Source organism: Acanthisitta chloris, unplaced genomic scaffold (genome assembly GCF_000695815.1).
Source record: "Acanthisitta chloris isolate BGI_N310 unplaced genomic scaffold, ASM69581v1 scaffold9580, whole genome shotgun sequence".
Taxonomy (NCBI): Eukaryota; Metazoa; Chordata; class Aves; order Passeriformes; family Acanthisittidae; genus Acanthisitta; species Acanthisitta chloris.
This window is the reverse complement of record NW_008651093.1, coordinates 1-19622: the sequence shown is the minus strand read 5'-3', so window position 1 is coordinate 19622 and position 19622 is coordinate 1. Positions and strand designations below refer to the sequence as shown.

Below are 19622 nucleotides of genomic sequence, written 5' to 3'. Positions count from 1 at the left end.
AGACTTCATCACCTTCACCTTTCATAAAATCACAGAATTTAGGGGTTGGAATGGCCCTTACAAATTATCCAGTCCCAATCCCCTACAGTTCCATGTCCTTCTTATGCTGAGGACACCAGAGCTGCACACAGTATTCCAGGTGGGGTCTCATCTTTCTAATGCAGCTTTCTATTCTTCTATGGGTTGCCCAGGGAGGTGATGGATTCGCCATCCCTGGAGGTTTTCAAGATGAGACTAGATGTAGCACTTAGTGCCATGGTCTAGTAACCATGGGAGGATTGGACTCGATGATCTTGGAGGTCTTTTCCAACCTGGTTGATTCTATGATTCTCCAAATTATTTTGTTCTCAAGCTTGTATTTCAAAGTTTACCACTTGAGCAACATGCCCAAAGCACCAAGGAAAACATGTGCCTCAGGCACTTTTCAACACACAGCTTGAAAACTTTTTCTCTCTCAAACACACTGTGATAACTCCTATGCCAAATGATCCTGTAAGGTAACTACACATGGCAAATCCTCATTAAGCACTTTGAAAACAGCCCTCCAAAAATCATCTTACAATCTGCTGTATTCAGTCACTGTTCAGTAAATTTTACAGGTGAGATCATCCATCTTCGAGGAGTTTTATCTCAGGTTTGTAAAAAGGCCTTAAATCAACAGAGAAAGATTTTAGCTTAGATCAGCATCTCTGAAACATTCAGTTTATTTCTGCTGCACAATTATGACCATGGGTTTTATCCAAAATGGAAAGACAGGAGAGAGGAGAAGGACATTACCTCACTTCCAGCACACTGAATCATGACTTGGGACATGTAAATCACGTTGCCAAGAGTTTTAATGTCCTCTCCCTCCCAACATCGAATAGCCTCGGTCAGTATTTGCAGCTCAAGCTCTTTCCTTTTCCGAACTTCTTGACATTGTGCCTAAAAACACAGGGAAAAACACCATCTCTGTTAACTCTAGCAATTTGGAATGGGTTAAGGGCTGAAATTGCAGCACAGAGGTAACATCTCTTAACTCGGTCAATTTGGAATGGGTTAAGGGTTCAAATTGTGGCTCAGTCTAGTTGGAGGCTGTTACTAGTGGTGTCCCTCAGGGTTCCATACTGGGCCCAGTGTTGTTCAACCTATCCATCAGTGACTTGGCTGAGGGGACAGAGTTGCCTTCTCAGCAAGTTCCTGATGATAGCTCAGAGGGCTGTGCTGCCCTTCAGAGGGTCCTCAACAGGTTGGAGGGATGGGCAGAGCAGAACCCACTGAGATTCAACCAGGGCAGGTGCAGGTCCTGCCCCTGGGGAGGAAAAAGGCCAAGCACTAGTAGTGCAAGTGGTTTTGAGTGGCTCTTACATCAAGAGCCAGCAATTTCCAGGCTTTCAAAGGTTTCCCCACACAAAAAGTTACACCTTTTTTTAAGCAATAGAAGGGGATGAAACTAGAAAACATTCTACTTAAAATACATCTCATTTTTTATCATTCTTACAGAAAGATTTTTGAAGGCAGTCATGGATTTTTGAATGTCTGGGCGATCCGGGTGATAGTCCTAAAAACAATGGAGAAAACGTATGTGAAAAGTTTAGTTCTAGCAAAATTAATTAGGAAAATGTTAGATGCTTAACTGACAATAAATAAACAATCCTGCAGAACTGAAGCTGTAGGAGATCTGCTCTTTTTATGGCCTTCTTGTATCAAACACTGCTGGGTCTTCCTTCTACTTAGACTGCAGAACTACTTAGAACATTCCCACTTGTTCTCAGGCAAACCCACACAAGTTTTACAAGACCTAGTGGATAAGAGATTTTGAAATCCCAATAGAAAGTATTTACAGAGTTAAATTCAGCATGTTAGCTTGCCACAAACTGGATTCCTTCCAGACTAACCAGCACATTCCACTGGTACTGACTGACAAAAGTTGTGCTACAAGATCGGTACACTTTCTGTTTCTCTCCTGTTTTTCACACTCCCAACATCTAACCGAATAAAATGCAAACAGTAGCTCCTCAAACACCTTGCCATATAGGAAAGCTCACTCTTGGACAGTGCTGTAGGAGTCAGAGGGGCTGTCTGGTGAGGCGCTGGACATGCTGAGGTGAGACACAGCACTCCTACAGGATAAAGTGGCCTCAAGTAGTATGCAAGAGACACATTCAATGTCAAATCAACTAAATCCCTTGATAAGACTGTTCTAGCAGTGATGATCAGCTTCTCTGGATGGTTCTGCTTGAAATGTTTGGCTTCCACAGGAAGTTTTACTGCACTGAGCTTTAGATGAATGAGCTCAGCCCATACTTTAGAAGGCTGGTGGAAGAGCAAACAAATGCAAAGGTTGGGTCCCATCATGTCTGACATGTACCTTTAAAAAAAACTAGTGTCAAATCATCATTAAGATGGAACATAAATGCTGATAAGATATACCTCCATGTGCCTTTCCAGCTCTTTGAGTAATGTGGGGTATTTATCCAGACGCATGAAGGGTTTGCTGAGGCCTGTGGTCAGCACAAGGATCCCAGGGCTGTTGGCACCTTTCATCTCCATGAACTCTCCTAGCTCCTCGCTGTGTACACAAGATATTGAAGCACATTAGGATTAAATTACCAAGGCAATGAAAATTACATCGGATTTTTCAGTTGAGTCTTTCACCTGCAACAACATATGCCAATAAAGGAGACAAATCTATCAGGACTTCATGTACAACTTCAGTGCTGTGAGCAGTTTGTGCACTAAATCAAACACAAAGCCATCTGCAGGTTTGGGGTCCACCCAGGAAAAAACAGACATAGGATCAAGTACACCATTCTAGGCAACCAGTGCTCAAAGGCAATTCCTAAGTGCTGACCCATCCAAAGCAAGGAGTACAGAATAAAGCTATTTGCACTATACTTTGTTACTCAGCTCTTTATTCGCCTTAATCTGACCTCAGAGGTGTTTTAAACAGGTCATACATAAGCATAAATGAGTCAATGGCTTCACATTTAACCAACAGTTGCTATTAGTGAGGTGTTATTATCAAGGCACTACTGAGAAGACATAGAATGCTGCAGAATGTTTTTCCCCTCCCTCATTTCATAGAATCACGGAATTTAGGGGTTGGAATGGACCTCACAGATCATCCAGTCCCAACCCCGTATTCTGTAGTCTCAAGTTCAGCACCATGCTGATGTTGGCTGTATGTGGAGGAAACAGTTCACAGGATCCAGCTGTGTTCTTCACCTTAGCTCATTCAGGAGGTCAGATTTGAGGTCTCACTTTACAATTCTCATCACCTTTGAATTATGACCATGATAGTCCCTAATAAAGGAATATCCCTAAGGAAAAGCTGCATATGTTTAATGTGAAAAAAAAATCCCATATCTTAATTACCTCTTGTACCATATTTGCCTATAATTATGTGCCAGTGTCTCACCAACCTCACAGGAAAAAATGTTTTTCTAACATCCAACCTAGACTTTCCCTCCTTCAGTTTGAACCCATTACCCCTTGTCCTATCACTGCAGTTTCTAACACAGAGTCCCTCTCTGGCTCCTTGTAGGCCCTTCAGAGACTGAAAAGCTGCTCTGAGGTCTCCACACAACCTTCTCTTCTCCAGGCTGAACAGCCCCAACTCCCTCAGCCTGTCCTCAGAGGGGAGATGCTCCAGTCCTCTTAGTGACTTGGTGGCCTCCTCTGGACCTTCCATGTTTCATGAGCTCATCTCACACATCCAAGGTGTTCCTGCAAAATGACCAACTCACCAACATCCACAGAGATGGTAGAAATAATTACTGTGCAATCTGTTCTCATATGAGTTCGGGTTTTGCTAAGAGTGTGCACAAGTTAGATGCGAGGAGAAATGTTTTCCATGTCAGGGTGTTCTGAGACTGGAATACTGTCCAGGGAGGTGGTGGAGTCACCAACCCTGGAGGTGTTGAAGAGGCATTTGGGGGTTTAGGGGTTCCAGCAGTGACAGGTTAGTGGTTGGACTCAATGATCTTAGAGTTCTCCTCCAACCTTGATGATTCTTTGACTAACACATTTGTTTTGACAGCAAAGCCACTGTCAGAAATCCATGCTCTCCAATTATCACGAATTGCTACTTCCCCATCCAGGTGTACTTTCCTATTTGAATCACTTACAAGAACTGGACCAACCCTCCAACTTTCTCTACATTACCTCAGTGTAAAAAGCAGCACATCTCAGAATTTCAGCTTACTTGCTATCAAGCAAACAAAATACCACATCTTCTGCTTCATTATAGAGTGACTTTTCAGAGGACTGTGGTGGAAGAGGAACAGCTTTTACAGAGCTTAAATTGCCAACAACAAAATGAGCCTCCTCATAGGGAAAGGAACATGAGTTGCAACAGAACACAGGATTCTAATGATAAAAATCTAAAAAGAAAATCAGAGAGTCACTTACTAAAACAGTAACAAGTACTCTAAATATCTGCAGAGGAGATTGCCCATGTTTTGAGCCCTTAGTATAATAAATTAACTAGCTTTCAAACAAAAACACACTATTCTCACGTGACAGTTGAGCAAATTCTACTCTAAGCCATTCTGAGAGTCCTTACTTTGTACTCAGTAGCACTGCATGCTCATAAATCCAAATTACCACTTAATTTTTCTTTCCCCCTCCCTAGTTATTGGCACAGTCTCATTTTGCAAAGCAAGTCTTAGCCATACACCAGACTCAGCACTTTCAGAAAGTATAAAAACAACCAGTATCAAACATCAGAGAGCTATAAAGGTGAGACACTAGTACAATTCCGGCCACACTCACAAAAAGGGAAGGGCAATGATCTTCAGGTCTAGGGCAGTGTCACCGAGAAGAAGTAACAGCATATCTTGATAGGCCTCATTTCCCTCAGGGCAAAAGCAATGATAAGAGCCTGTCATGTGCTCAGCTCACAGTGAGTCATACTACTGCAAAGCATTACACAGACCAAGACCAAACTGACCTCCTTACTTCCCCCAAGACACAGACACTCCTCACTTCAGAACAAGTGACATTTTTCTTGGTAACGTCATTTGCCCAAGGAGATGAAAGCAGCAGAACTGAACATGAACATGGTGCTTAGGGACATGGTTTAGTGGTGGACTTGGCAGTGCTGGGGTGATGCTTGGATTCAATCTTAAAGGTCTTCTCCAATCTAAATGATTCTGCAGTTCTATGAACTGTGACCTTCCCACCCCAATGCAAGTGCCTTACCCACCATCCCACATGGATCATTTACCTCCCAACTGCCAAAGCTTCCCCATGTTGACAGAAAAGAAGGTACTTTTCCATACAGTTTGCTCCAAGTTCACTTGGCTTCAGATTAGTTAATTGGAATTTACTTACACTACACCTTGCTTATGTGTATCCAGCACTGTTTGTGAATCACCAGGGCCAACATAACTTCAGCCAATTCTTAGAGTTCACCAGACCCACTGGAATGAGGCCCAGGTGCTCCTCAGTGCAGATATCCGCACAGGTTCTGCTGCAGAGTCAAGGAGAGGATGAGGAGATTTCCCAACACCTGCTGTGCATTTTAAAAATGCAAAGAGAAGGACTGGGCACACTTGGGAAAGACCTTGCTACATCCCTCTCAAGCAAGACGTACGAGCAAGTCCAGGCCTCCTTAAATTGGCTCAGGACACAATCAGGTTTTAGCCAGCATTAAAACACACTGAAAAACCTCCTACAGTACCTTGCAGAAAGGATTATAATAATGCAACACAGATACACCTGAGTGTAAACTTAACATCAAGGAAAGATGGTCAGGCACTGGAATGGATTGTGTCCCTCTCAAGCAAGACGTACGAGCAAGTCCAGGCCTCCTTAAATTGGCTCAGGACACAATCAGGTTTTAGCCAGCATTAAAACACACTGAAAAACCTCCTACAGTACCTTGCAGAAAGGATTATAATAATGCAACACAGATACACCTGAGTGTAAACTTAACATCAAGGAAAGATGGTCAGGCACTGGAATGGATTGTGCAGTGGTAGAGTAGAGTCACCATCCTTGGAGGTGTTGAAGAGGCATCTGGATCTGACACTGGAGGATCTGGTTTAGGGTTCAGGGGTTCCAGCAGCGACAGGTTCATGGTGGGACTGGATGATCTTAGAGGTCTCCTCCAGCCTTGATGGTTCCATGATTCTCTGAAATAAACTCTGACTATCTAGAGCCTAAAAACTCTGCCTAACACTTTGCTAGTCACATCCCTTGCTCAGCATAAAATCATAAGAAACTCCAAGCTTGACAACAGGTCACAGTGATACCTAAACAAGACTAAGGATTTTGACTCATTACATCTTGGTTTTAGAGTGCTATGACACATTCCCTCCTCCTGACTCAGTTCAGAGCAAAGAAACTGTTTCCAGTAAATCATGAAGGTTTGACAGCACAGGAAGGTCTGCAAAGTTCACCTGTTCACCTTCCATCAGGAGGCACACAGTGGTTGAGTATGACACTGAGCACTGTGCTTTGTCTTTTACCCATTCATTCTCCCTGCAAGTTCTCCCACACAGCTCAGCATCATCAAGTTTGATTGCACAGGGTAACTGATACTTTGCCATGCTGCACCTTTTCAAAGTGAAACTCGTTTGCTACAAGAACCACAAGGAAGTAGCTGTTTAAACTCATTCCTTGCATTTTTCTTGCTGCAGACACACAGCCCCTGCTGCCTGATTATATCCACTCTGCCCTGTTACATTACCTACTATTCTTCCTACTCACTGAGAGCAGCACTGAGGAGAAAAACCTGGAAGTGACAGCTGATGAGAAACTCCCCATGAGCTGCAGTGTGAGCTCAGCCCAGAAAACAACCCAATCCTGGGCTGCAGCCAAAGGAGTTTGGGAAGCAGGCTGGAGAAGGTGATTCTCCCCCTCTACTCTGCTCTCCTAAGACCCACCTGGAATACTGCACACACTTCTGGTGTCCTCAATGTGAGAAGTGCTCATTTTTGCCCTTACATTAAAAAGAGGCAAAACCCCTCATTTCCAATTACTCTGGCCATCTCTGTGCTGCTGAGTGCATACAAATGCATTATATAACTGGGTCCTGTCCCTGAGGAGGGACAACCCCAAGCACCAGCACAGGTTGGCACTGACCTGCTGGAGAGCAGCTCCAAGGAGAAAGACCGGGGGGTCCTGATGGACAACAGGCTGTCCATGAGTCACAGTGTGTCCTTGTGGCTAAGAGGCCAATGGAATCCTGGGATGCATTGGGAAGAGCATTGCCAGCAGGGCAGGGAGGTGATCCTGCCTCTCTGCTAAGCCCTTGTAAGGCCACACCTGGAGGATTGTGTCCTGTTCTGAGCTCCTCAGGACCAGAGGGACATGGAGCTCCTGGAGCAGGTCCAGGGGAGAGCAAGGAAGATGCTGAAGGGACTGGAGCACCTCAGTGATGAGGAAAGGCTGAGGGAGTTGGGGCTGTTCAGTCTCCAGAGGAGACACTGAGAGGGACCTCATTCATGGATTCAAGTCCATGAATGGGAAGTGCCAAGAGGATGATCAGACTCTGCTCAGTGGGAGAAATCGAGAAAACAAAAGGGAACAGCAAAAACTGATGCCCAGGAAGTTCCACCTGAACATGAGGAAGAACTTCTTTGCTGTGCAGTCACTGAGCACTGAACAGATTGCCCAGAGAGGTCATGGATTCTCCCTCACTGGAGATATTCCAGAAACCTCTGGACACAACCCTGAGCCATGTGCTCTAGGGTGGCCCTGCTGGAGTAGGGAGGTGGGACCAGATGACCATTGTGGTCCCTTCCAGCCCAACTGATGCTGTGATTCTCTATTTGCTGAGCTCCCCACTGACATAATGCTTGTCCTTCCCTCTCCTTTTGTTTTGAATTTTGTGCTTCTCCTGTAGGAGGAACATTGGTTACCACTTCACCCACATTCACATTTCTCATTTTCATTGTCGTTGTTCCATTTCTTGACTTCAGCATTATGAAAAATGTACAAGAAAACAAGAAAAAACTCACTGTAGCCTGAATGAAAATCAACTATCTGAAACCTGAAGTAAGAACCAAGTATTACATTGTTTTCACTCTCTACTCTGCAATTCCTTTCACTAAACACACTTCGTGCTTGTGTCATTCTCTGCCCAAGTGAAACTTAGTTATTTATCATCGCCTTTCCACTTGATCCTGGTACAGGAACCTATGGAGCAAGCTTAAACCTCAGCTCACTTGAAATGTACACAAAGTCCTGAAAAACAGGCTTAGCAATGGCATCATCAGGAAGCCTTTTACACAGTGTAATTAAAACTGAATGACGTAGTTTTCCTCCCAACATTCCCAAGAGGACAATGTCTTCTTTCATACATTTCTGTGCTTCCCTCTGACAAGCTTTGATGTGCCAGCTGGTGCAGGTTCTGGTTTGAACACACACACAGAACACACTCCTCCAATACAACAGCTCCCAAAATTCTATCTGAGGCTCAGGGGTGACCTCCTGGCTCACCGCAACTCCCTGACAGGGTTGGAGAGGTGGGGGATGTGTGTCCTGCCATGGCTGCAGGGAGAGGACTAGAGGGAATGGCTTTGAGCTGAGCCAGGGCAGAGTCAGATTGGGTGTGAGGAGAAACGTTTTCCCCGTCAGGGTGTTGAGGCACTGGGATATTGCCCAGGGAGATGGTGGAGTCACCATCCCTGGAGGTGTTGGAAGGTGTCTGGATCTGGCGCTGGACGATGGATGAAGCCTTGAGCAACCTGATCTAGTGAGGAGGTGACCCTGCCCAGGGCAGGGGGTTGGGACTAGATGATCTGTAAGGTTCGTTCCAAACCTTAAATTCTATGATATGGTTTAGGGTTTAGGGGCTCCAGCAGTGACAGGTTAATGGTTGGACTCAATGATCTTCGAGGTCTCCTCCACCCTTGATGGTTCTATGACTCTGTGATCATGCAAACCCCATTGCCGTTCTACTCAAGCCATACCCATCAGCCACCTTTCAGGCATAAAATACCCACCCAAATGGATGTTACTTTAGCTCAAACCTCAAACTGAGCCCCTTTCTCTTAGTTATAAAGACAAAAACACAATCCCAAACATAGTGCAAAAGTTCCCTTTCCATAACACGAGTTGGTTAAAACACACAACAGTTCACAACCAGTTTTTAATTAATTGCAGCTTAAAAGTCAAGTGTCAGCTGCTTTGCCAAAGACAATGGCTCTTTCATCTCCTTTCCACTGATGCCTGCAAGTATCACAGTCTCCCAGGCACTGTATGCTAAACCCAACCCCAGCCCATAGCTAAGCAGCACATTTGAAAAAACAAGGTATAATTCAGCTGAACAGGGGAAACTTTTCATGGGAGAAATCACCCACTTAGTCACAACTGCCTGAGCAGCTTTTCAGAGAGAGGCAGATGAGGCTCTAACTCACTACTTGCGTCACTTCACACAACAAAACGCAGAGGAGCACACCAAAGAGCTGTGCTTCCTTTGCTCCCAAACCTCAAGCTGAGGAGTTCTCCCCACTCCAGGCTGGAGTTCGTTCACAGCTTGAGATCTTTCAAAGGTCACTGTGAAAAGGGTCTTTAAGCTCTATTAATATATTCAGATCTTTCTTAGCACAGCTGCCTCAAAAGCTGCAAATCACACTGGGGGAGGGAAGGAAACAAGTTCAGATGTGCCTACAAGGAACAGGAGGGAAGACAGGCTAAAACAAAAAAAAGTCATTTAAACTTGAGGAAAGCAGAGCCAGGGAACTAAAACACATTTAAAGCAACAACTTACACTTCTGCAGGTCTCCGCCTGTAGTAGACGGAGCAGGAGCTGTCACTGCTGAGGGGCCTGAGGAGAGCACACAGGCACCTCATCTGGAGAGTCTTGTGGCACAGCTTGGCTCAGCAACCCTCAGACTGCAGCCTGGGATCTCCTAGGGCTAAACTTCCCAGCCAAGCTGTTCTCCCAGGCACTGCTGCTTGGCGTGTGACATCAGCCTGCACGCTCAGGCTCAGGGATTCACCAGCGTGGGGGAGGCACAAAGGCTTTTCTGACTCAAGCTGATCTGTATTCCATGCCCCAGTTACTCAGAGTCATTGTGATGCTTCAGCTGCATGAGCCTGAGCCAGACTGCTAGGTCTGAGATGTGAGTGCAGAATATATATGCCTGGGACATGTTAGCCAAGAGAACAGCAGAATCTAGCAAAGTTAATGCGTGAACAGGCAAAGTTTTGTGAGCAGCTTTCCTGCTGCTGAGGACTGGCTCAATACTTGCCACTTTGCAAACTAGAAGAGGCAGGTGTGTGTCATTAAGTTTTGGCTGCCTTTTCATCAGAGTCAGTTTTCTTTTGGGAGCATTTTTTTGCCATTTATTTAAAAACAAACATAGTGTTGTGTGAACAAAGTAGAAACCTTCACACTCCACTCCTCCCTCCAACAGCTGCATACCTAATGCTGGTTATATTGGCTCTGTACTCTGTGTTCCTTCAGGAATGGTTTATATGCACTGAGCAGTAGGGCCTGTTACACTTCCTTTTTAGATTTAATTGTTACCCACTCTTCATAAGTTCTATACTCAAACATCTTCCCCCTTGTCACTTTTGGATACATAAAGTCCCAGTCCTAGCTTCTGCTCCTTTTTTTCTTTGCTGGACTTCCTCCTCACACTGAACTTTGTGGTTTATGATCCTCCCCAGGAAGGTAACATTTAGTGATCCTGGCACTCCTTACTCTGCTGCAATCACACGTTCCTGTACTTTGTATCCAACTGGGAGTTTTAATCTAAGGAAAGATCATTCCTTCACGCCTTCAGTTGCTCACTATGTTCCTCCTCTTACGGGAAGACAAGATTGTGCGCGTGATCGGAAACACACACAGAAACCAAGGCCACTTCGACTGAACACTGCACACTCAAGGCACTACTGCCCTCACAGCCAGCAGAATCCCCTCCTAAAATAATACTATGTCATTATACTGGATCACGTAGCCTTGCCTTGAACAGAGATCATAGAATCACAGAATCAACCAGGTTGAAAAAGACCTCCAAGATCATCAAGTCCAACCCTACCATGGTTACTAGACCATGGCACTAAGTGCCACATCCAGTCTCAACTTGAAAACCTCCAGGGATGGGGAATCCACCACCTCCCTGGGCAGCATATTCCAATGCCTGATCACTCTCTCCACAAAAAATCTCCTCCTAATGTCCAACCTAACCCTCCCCTGGAAGAGCTTGAGTCTGTGCCCTCTTGTCCTGCTGCTGGTTGCCTGGGAGAAGAGACCAACCCCCACCTGACTCCAACCTCCTGTCAGGGAGTTGGAGAGGGTGATAAGGTCTCCCTTGAGCCTCCTCTTCTCCAGGCTAAACAACCCCTTGCTCTGTGCAGTGGCTTAAGATGCAATTATAAGCTATGATGACAGACCTGAGGAAAAATGACTTAATCCTTCAAAATTCTTCATTCATCACATAGAAAGAATTTCAATTCTGGAAAAAATGTCTGAAAACAATTGCTAAGACAAAAAGTACCTACCAAATGTCAAGGCAATATAAAGTTGGAGAAATTACATTGCTGCTCAACTCTAACACCTGGATAAAACTTACAAAACCACAACTGTAGAGACTAGAGGGAATGGCCTTGAGCTGAGCCAGGGCAGAGTCAGATTGGATGTGAGGAGAAATGTTTTCCCTGTTGTGGTGTTGAGGCCCTGGGATATTGCCCAGAGAGGTGGTGGAGTCACCATCCCTGGAGGTGTTGAAGAGGCATCTGGATCTGGCACTGGAGGATCTGGTTTAGGGTTTAGGGGTTCCAGCAGTGACAGGTTAATGGTTGGACTCGATGATCTTAGAGGTCTCCTCCAACCTTGATGGTCCTGTGATTGGGACATGACTAATCACTTGTTCATTACTTCCCTTCACCCCTGACTGTATTTCCACAGACACACTGATATGAACAGATGCACACACAGGTTGTATCAGTTGGATGAAACCCCCATGTTACTGCTGCAGATGATCAAGAAGCCAATGACAAAGAAAAGACAGAGGAACCAGACTGCCATTCACAAAAAAGGGGGAAAAAAGACAGTCACATTTCAAGTGAATCCCACATTTAAACCTCCAACCCCATCCCAAGTGCTGCTACTAGAATTGGCTTCACAAAAACGTTGTTCAAAGAAGGTTTTGTCTAGAAATCCACATTAATTCTAAGTTAGTATCACCACGTTTTATCTGTACATACACACAGTCTTTACCAGGTGCCAACAACATTTTCACAGGTATTACAACACTTGATACCCCAGAAATAACATGTAAAAACCTCCTATTGTAACACTCCATCAAACCAGACGATTTCTTCCAGTTTGGATGCAACTGTGATCCAGCTGGTTAGAGAAACAATGCAGTTAATGCCTCAGTTAATGACAGCCAATTTCCTTTCAGCTGTTTTTAGTCAGTGATAGTAGAACAACAAATCACAGACCCAGCATATTTTAAAGAATTAAAAACCCCACAAAATAGAAGAAAAGTTTCTTGAGTTTCACCTAGAGCAATTATCTAGGAGACTTTTTTTTGTTGGGATGGTTCCCAGCAAAAAAAGTGAGCTCAGTAAACTGTAGAAAACAAGAATTTTGTGATTTAACAATGTGACTTTTAATTATTTACTGTTTTGGGGTTGGTTTTTTTTGTAGAAAAGCTTTCAGAGGCACAGCTCAAGGCACAGCTAACACCTATGTGTTCAGTTTATCAAGTGCACTGAGTTCGCGGCAAGGAATAATCTTCTGTAGACAGTAAGAACTTATGTTCCCAATAAAACTGCTCCAGATTGTTCTTTTTGCCTCTCCCTAAAACTGCTGAATAGCACAGCTGTTACAGACATGATGTTCAAATCCAAGTGCTCTGCAAACACCTATTTTTCTGCTCTGGGTTTGCTGGTATTGAAACACAGAGAAAGCTTTGAGACCCCCTGCAAAATCAGCCAGCAAATCATCTCCTTTGCTTAAGAGCTTTAAACCCTGTTTTCTGACAGGGTTCTCTGAGAAATTCCAATTCAGTATTATCCGGTATCAACTTCAGTTGTTTCAGCATTATTACAACTATAACTATCCTCAAACCTCATGGCAGTTTTTATGTTCATAGAATGTTGTATCATAGAATTTTAGGGGTTGGAACGGAGCTTAGAGATCATCCAGCCCCAATCCCCTGCCCTGGGCAGGGACACCTCCCACCACACCAGGTTGCTCAAGGTTTCATCCAACCTGGCTGTGAACACTGCCAGGGTTGGGGCAGCCACAGCCTCCCTGGGCAACTTGTGCCAGTGTCTCACCACTCTCACAGCAAAAAAACCTCCTCCCAAAATCCCATCTCAATTTCCCCTCTCTCGATTTATCCCCATTACTCCTTGTCCTTTCACTATAGTTCCTAATAAAGAACTTGTCCCAAGGACTTTCACAGCTTCAGGAACTGCCCTGTAATTAGTTAGCAGGGAGAAATGTTGGCATTCACTAAGGTTTATAGGAGGTTATTTTACACAGTACAAATATCTTGGCTAAGTAGACAAGGAGACAGGTCTGAGTATCTTGCTTTTCTTCACGCCTCCCATCAGTTGGTTATTCCTCTCTTCCCCTCTACTTTTAGACAATGCAATTCAGTGTTTTCTGGCATTCTGAGAGGAAAAGATTCAGAACTGCTTAAAGGCACTTTCTAGTTTCTCCATGGCAGCTGTTTCAAGCAGAATATTTAGTCAAGCCATTTGCTACCTACAGAAATGTCGATCAACAGAAGCTAAGGTATGAGAACAACAAAATAGAGGCAATTAAAAAGAACAGGATTCACCCACCAAGGAGTGGTGGAGTCACCATCCCTGGAACTGTTGAAGAGGCATCTGGATCTGGCACTGGAGGATCTGGTTTAGGATTTAGGGGTTCCAGCAGTGACAGGTTAATGGTTGGACCTGATGATCTTAGAGGTCTCCTCCAACCTTGATGGTTCTGATTTGAACCTACATTGTATGTTAACTCAACATCCTAATCCTTACACACAGAAAATACTAGTTTTGCCAACTTGAAAAGCTCAGACTCCTTCCATCCTACTCAAAAGCAAATTTAAGGGTATGACCATTAGAAGTTAACTACATACAAACACACAGGCTTTGACAGGGCTAAAGTACAGTGCATCAACTGTCTAAAAACCTACCAGCAGCCATGTCAGTTATACTGAGATTTCACAAAGTGCTTTGATCTTGACATTTTTAAAACAAAGATGACAAGCAGTAAAGTTTTCCATACTCAAGAGTGCAGCAACATTCTTCGAATGAGAAAATTCTCTCAAAGAGTTGACAACACACTGCCAAACTGACAAGCTGGTCCTTATAGGGACCATAAGCTGAGCTGAAACCTCCTAAACTGAGACAAGGCAGAGTCAGATTGGATGTGAGGAGAAATGTTTTCCCTGTGAGGGTGTTCAGGCACTGGGATATTGCCCAGGGAGGTGGTGGAGTCACCATCCCTGGAGATGTTGAAGACATGTCTTAATCTGGCACTGTAGGATATGGATTAGGATTTAGAGATTCTAGTAGTGACAGGTTAATGGTTGGACTCTATGATCTTTGAGGTCTCCTCCAGCCTTGATGGTTCTATGACTACATGAAACAGCTTTGTGTCATGGGGCTTTTTGCCTTGTTTTAGAAAGCATCCTTTCTTATCTTGACCAAGCTCTACCACATCAAACACATGTCACAAAAGACATCACAGCTTTACAACACAAGTGCATGTTAGGCATTTCTTTAGCATCAGGCTTAGAAGACCACAAAGTGAACATACCTGTGTTCTGTGAGGACATTTACTGCTGATGGGTGGTTGGCACAGTATGTAAGGTATAAGCTCTTCATTTGTGGCATCAAGTTTAGAAAACATCCTCCAACTCTCTGCTGAGCTTCAGGCAACCTGAAAACAGAGTGACAAAGATGAAGTTACTGGAATACCAACCAGGCACAGAAATAAAGACCAGAAAAGCAGTGTGTTAGGTGCTGGTTTGGGCTGGGGGAGAGTTAATTTAGTTGCCAGTGGCTAGTACAGGACTGTGTTTTGGACTTGTTTCTGTTACGGCTGAGCAGAGCAGAGTCCCTTGCTGTTTTCTGTACCGCCACACTGGCAAGGGAGTTGGGGGTGCATGGGAGACTGGGAGGAGACACAGCTGGGACAGGTGACCCAAACTGACCAAAGGGATATTCCATACCATAGGACATCATGATCAGTATATAAAGTGGGAGGAAGAAGGAGGAAGGGGAGGATGTGAGTAGAGCAAGTGGCACTTGGTGGCACAGTGAGAAACCCTGGGATCCAAACGCCATTCCCAAAAACCTTTTCCCCAACTCTAGCAGTGTACAAAGCCAGGCTGGATAAAGCCTTGAGCAACCTGCTCTGGTGGGAGCCCAGGGGGTTTCAGAAACCCCCAGCTAACACAGCATGCCAGACACACTCTGCCCATGTTATCAGCATCCCTTGCATTACAGGTAGGACTCACAGCTTATTGCCTGCAGCTTTAACTCTGTCCAAAAAGAAGGTTTACGCTCTGAAATAAATAGTGGCTCTTTTGCAGGAGTCTAGGGGAGAACCAGGGGCATTCCCCAGCACAGAGGGAATGCTACTGTCACAGTCTGCCAAGCCTAGCAGCTGCTCCCCTTGAATCAATCGAAGCATGAGCTAATAACACATTCTTCAAGCAACAGATGCAGCAAACGTCTCAAGCTCTGAAGACATACTCAAGGCACACAGCTCAGCACTAAGTAACAAGAGGCTGCACTAAACAGTTGCTAAAAATGGTTAAACTCCCATTCCATGGTGCAGTGCCAGGGGTGGAGGGTGGATTCTGGCTCCTTGCTCCAGGCAGACATCTGTGTTCTCTCTGTCTGCTGTGCTTTTAGCCAAACCCAAGACTGACAGCTCTCCCTCACATGTTGCACATGCACTGCCACTTTGTACTGCACGTTCTTTGCTGAATTAAGACAATTAACAGACTTTCTAAGGGGGTGGCAACTCATCCCCTCTGACTTCTCTACTCCATGCATTAGCTGCAGGTTCAGTAGGCCAATTATCTGTATCTCCTTTAACTGCTGAAAAGGCTAATGGTTGGACTTGATAACCTTAGAGAGCTCCTCCAGCACTGATGGTTCTATGATTCTAAACAACATAATGCCTATCACCACATCACACAAATATTAGAGTCAACATGTTCAATAAAGAGCACAGTTATGTTTCAATCTATTCTGAAGTTGTCATCCTCATACTCCTCTCCTGGTTGGTACTTTAATGAAAAAGGAATCACCTATAAATATTTACTCACATATAAATGATAACCTCAGTTATAAAAACCCAAAGGCATGTTATAACTCTCTGTATAACTATATACTGCACACAGTTCTGGTGTCTCAAGGTGAGAAGGACGTGGAACTGTTGGAGCAAGTCCAGAGGAGGCCACCAGGTTGCTAAGAGCACTGGAGCATCTCCCCTATGAGGACAGGCTGAGGGAGTTGGGACTGTTCAGCCTGGAGAAGAGAAGGTTGTGTGGAGACCTCAGAGCAACTTTTCAATATCTGAAGGGGCTACAAGGAGCCAGAGAGGGACTCTATGTTAGGAGCTGCAGTGACAGGACAAGGGCTAATGGGTTCAATTGAAGGAAGGGAAGGTTAGGTTAGATATTAGAAAGAGGTTTTCATCTGTGAGGGTGGTGAGACACTGGCACAGGTTGCCCAGGGATGTGGTGGCTGACTTGACCCTGGCAGTGTTCACAGCCAGGTTGGATGAAGCCTTGAGCAACCTAATCTAACAAGGAGGTGTCCGTGCCCAGGGCAGGGGGTTGGGACTAGACAATCTCTAAGCTCCATTCCAGCCCTAAAATTTTATGATTCTATGATTTACAGGTAAGAGTTGTATTGTCTATACTATTACAGATGTAAGAGAACCAAACAAAGCCTCTGCTGTGGTACCTGTGCTAGAGGCATCATCTTATGACTACACCTAAACTACCTAATATTAGCTGCTTGTAGCAGTTATATTCAGCAGCTATCAATTCCATTGCTTCAGACTTGCACCAGGCTCCCATTGCATGATCCTCTGAAGAAAGAAAAAGTAAGTAGGACTGAACAACAAGGTTGGTTTTAAGGCTGATCAAACCCTGCAATCAGAGCTGGACTGAAGGAGACTGGCAGCTGACAGAAAAAGGGTGACAGTACAAGGCAGCCAATCATGGGCTGCATGTTCTGGAGAAATCTGCTCCCAGGTGAATGGAAGAATTATTTATTGACTAGGAGATCAAATCAGATTCAATCTCCTGCTGCAAAAATACCCATAGACCAACACTTCCAATGGAGACTGTTCAGAGTCCAGAGATTACCTGGTGGACACTGACTTTGTTCATGGAGACTACTGCTCTGTGAGCCACTGCAGAACTGGATATTAGACTGGGAAAGAGACCTAGAGCACTGGATCACTTCTGTCTTCAAAAGGCTGGAGCAGGGAGCACTCTTGGTCTGTTTTACTGTCAGAAATCCACCCTTTGGCAGCTGAAGACTCCAGCAGCACCTCCCTGCCTTGTCAGTCACAGTCCTTTTCCATCCATGAACAAAGTGCACTTGAAGCTGATCAGGCAAAAAAAGGCACTTTTGAAGCAGATTAGCCAGAAGATTCTCACCCAATGCCAGTTAGACTTACTCCAAACACCACTTTTGTTTGGTAAATGAAGCAGAGATGTTAGAAAGGCAGAAGTCACCTCAGCCTGGACAAGTTCAAAGAGAACAAAACCTTGAGCAATGAACCATAAGAGCTTCGAGGCTGTGGACAAGGTGTGATGGTGGCATAGGACTAAAACCAAAGGCAGGGCTGGAGAAATGTGTGGTATGGTCTGCCCTGCCATGGCTGCAGGGAGAGGACTAGAGGGAATGGCCTTGAGCTGAGCCAGGGCAGAGTCAGATTGGATGTGAGGAGAAATGTTTCCCCTGTGAGCAGAGCAATGAACCATAAGAGCTTCGAGGCTGTGGACAAGGTGTGATGGTGGCATAGGACTAAAACCAAAGGCAGGGCTGGAGAAATGTGTGGTATGGTCTGCCCTGCCATGGCTGCAGGGAGAGGACTAGAGGGAATGGCCTTGAGCTGAGCCAGGGCAGAGTCAGATTGGATGTGAGGAGAAATGTTTCCCCTGTGAGCATGTTACTGGGACATGACATTGCCCAGGGAGGTGGTGGAGTCACCATCCCTGGAGGTGCTGAAGAGGCATCTGGATCTGACACTGGAGGATTTGGTTTAGGGTTTAGGGGTTCCAGCAGTGACAGGTTAATATCTGGACTCAATCTTAGAGATCTCCTTGAACCTTGATGGTTCTATGAGTCTATGAAACCAAACCACACCCAAACACCTACTTGCCCTGAAACACACAAAGCAGTCACTACAGCATAATATGTCAAAAAAACCCTCCACAAACCAATGTTGCACACTATGAGGACTAAACAAGCCAAAGTGGTGCAGGCAAAAAGGAGCAAAGCACATGAAAGTTTCTGCCACTTATGTATACGCCAGGGTTTGCTAAGAGAAAACTCCAATATCCAACTGTCTCAAGGGGGGTGTGGAATTCAAACACGCTCAATTCTCGTGCCCAGGAACAAGGACTTGTCAAGCAAGGCAGGCTGGCAGCACTGCAACTGGCAGGACATCAGCATCTGGTCATCCTGACAAGTTAGAAGAAACACCCCACCGGATGCTGCACTACCAAGTGCCTCAGTGATGGAACTATCAGCTCTCTGCCAAAAATAAAGTGATAAATCTATTTTCAACCCTGGAGCTAGTCTGAGGTTACAGAACAGGTTCACCAGCCAAAAAAACATGGCAAAGTGACAATAACAGGAAAAAACCAAAAAGGCAGCAGAGCAAGCATTTTTCCACGTGATGGGGATTCTGATGGATTAGATCCCAAACAGAAGGATGCTGGGTGCTCGAGTCAGTGTGCTATGACGGAAATGAAACTGAAGATATAACTTGGCACGAGTAGCATATTTATGAGATGAAAACATAAAATCTTTGCAGTACCCCTTCAGTAACTAAGGCATCACTTCCTTTGCCCACCTACCAGCACCCAGAGTGTTCCTGCTCAATTAAACACCAGCACCTCACTCAGCAAAAGCAAGAAATAAAGGGCATTGTGAGCAGGTGTTTATTCTACTCTATTAATCAAGCAGAGTTTAATCAAGCTTTCTGAGCTACAAGCCACACCATGATATCACATAACCTACATTCCAGGCCAAAACAAAGCTTACATTAATATTTCCTTAAAAACATATTTTCTTCCAGTCTTGTTTTTCAGATCAGCTTAATGAAAGGATACAAAAGATGACAGTCTGTTCCATGCAAAGTACTTCACTTCTCCTGATTCAAAGGAACAGAATCACGGGAACAAAAGAATGAGGCAACAAGTGACAGCAGAAGAAGGAAACATTTGAGTATGTCCACAAATGGACACTTTCAGGGATTTTGACATTTAACAGCATCACTGTCACAGAGTCTAGTTGGAGGCTGTCACTGGTGGTGTCCCCCAGGGATCCATACTGGGAGCAAGTTTGTTCAACTGATCCAACAGTGACTTGGCTGAGGGGACAGTGTTCTCAGCAAGTTCCTGATGATACAACACTGGGAGCAGTGGTGAGATAGCTCAGAGGGCTGTGCTGCCCTT

At 44.8% G+C, this 19622-nt stretch overlaps 1 protein-coding gene across 1 annotated transcript; it reads right to left on the bottom strand.

The window, feature by feature from the left end:
• Positions 1-777: 777 nt before the first annotated feature.
• On the bottom strand, positions 778-19537 carry ARHGEF7 (Rho guanine nucleotide exchange factor (GEF) 7; the record flags this gene model as incomplete). The annotated part of the gene is made up of 5 exons (XM_009071673.1): positions 778-924; positions 1481-1540; positions 2413-2551; positions 14726-14848; positions 19499-19537. Coding segments are annotated over 5 exons (508 nt in total), but the record flags the coding sequence as incomplete, so codon positions are not given.
• Positions 19538-19622: the final 85 nt, after the last annotated feature.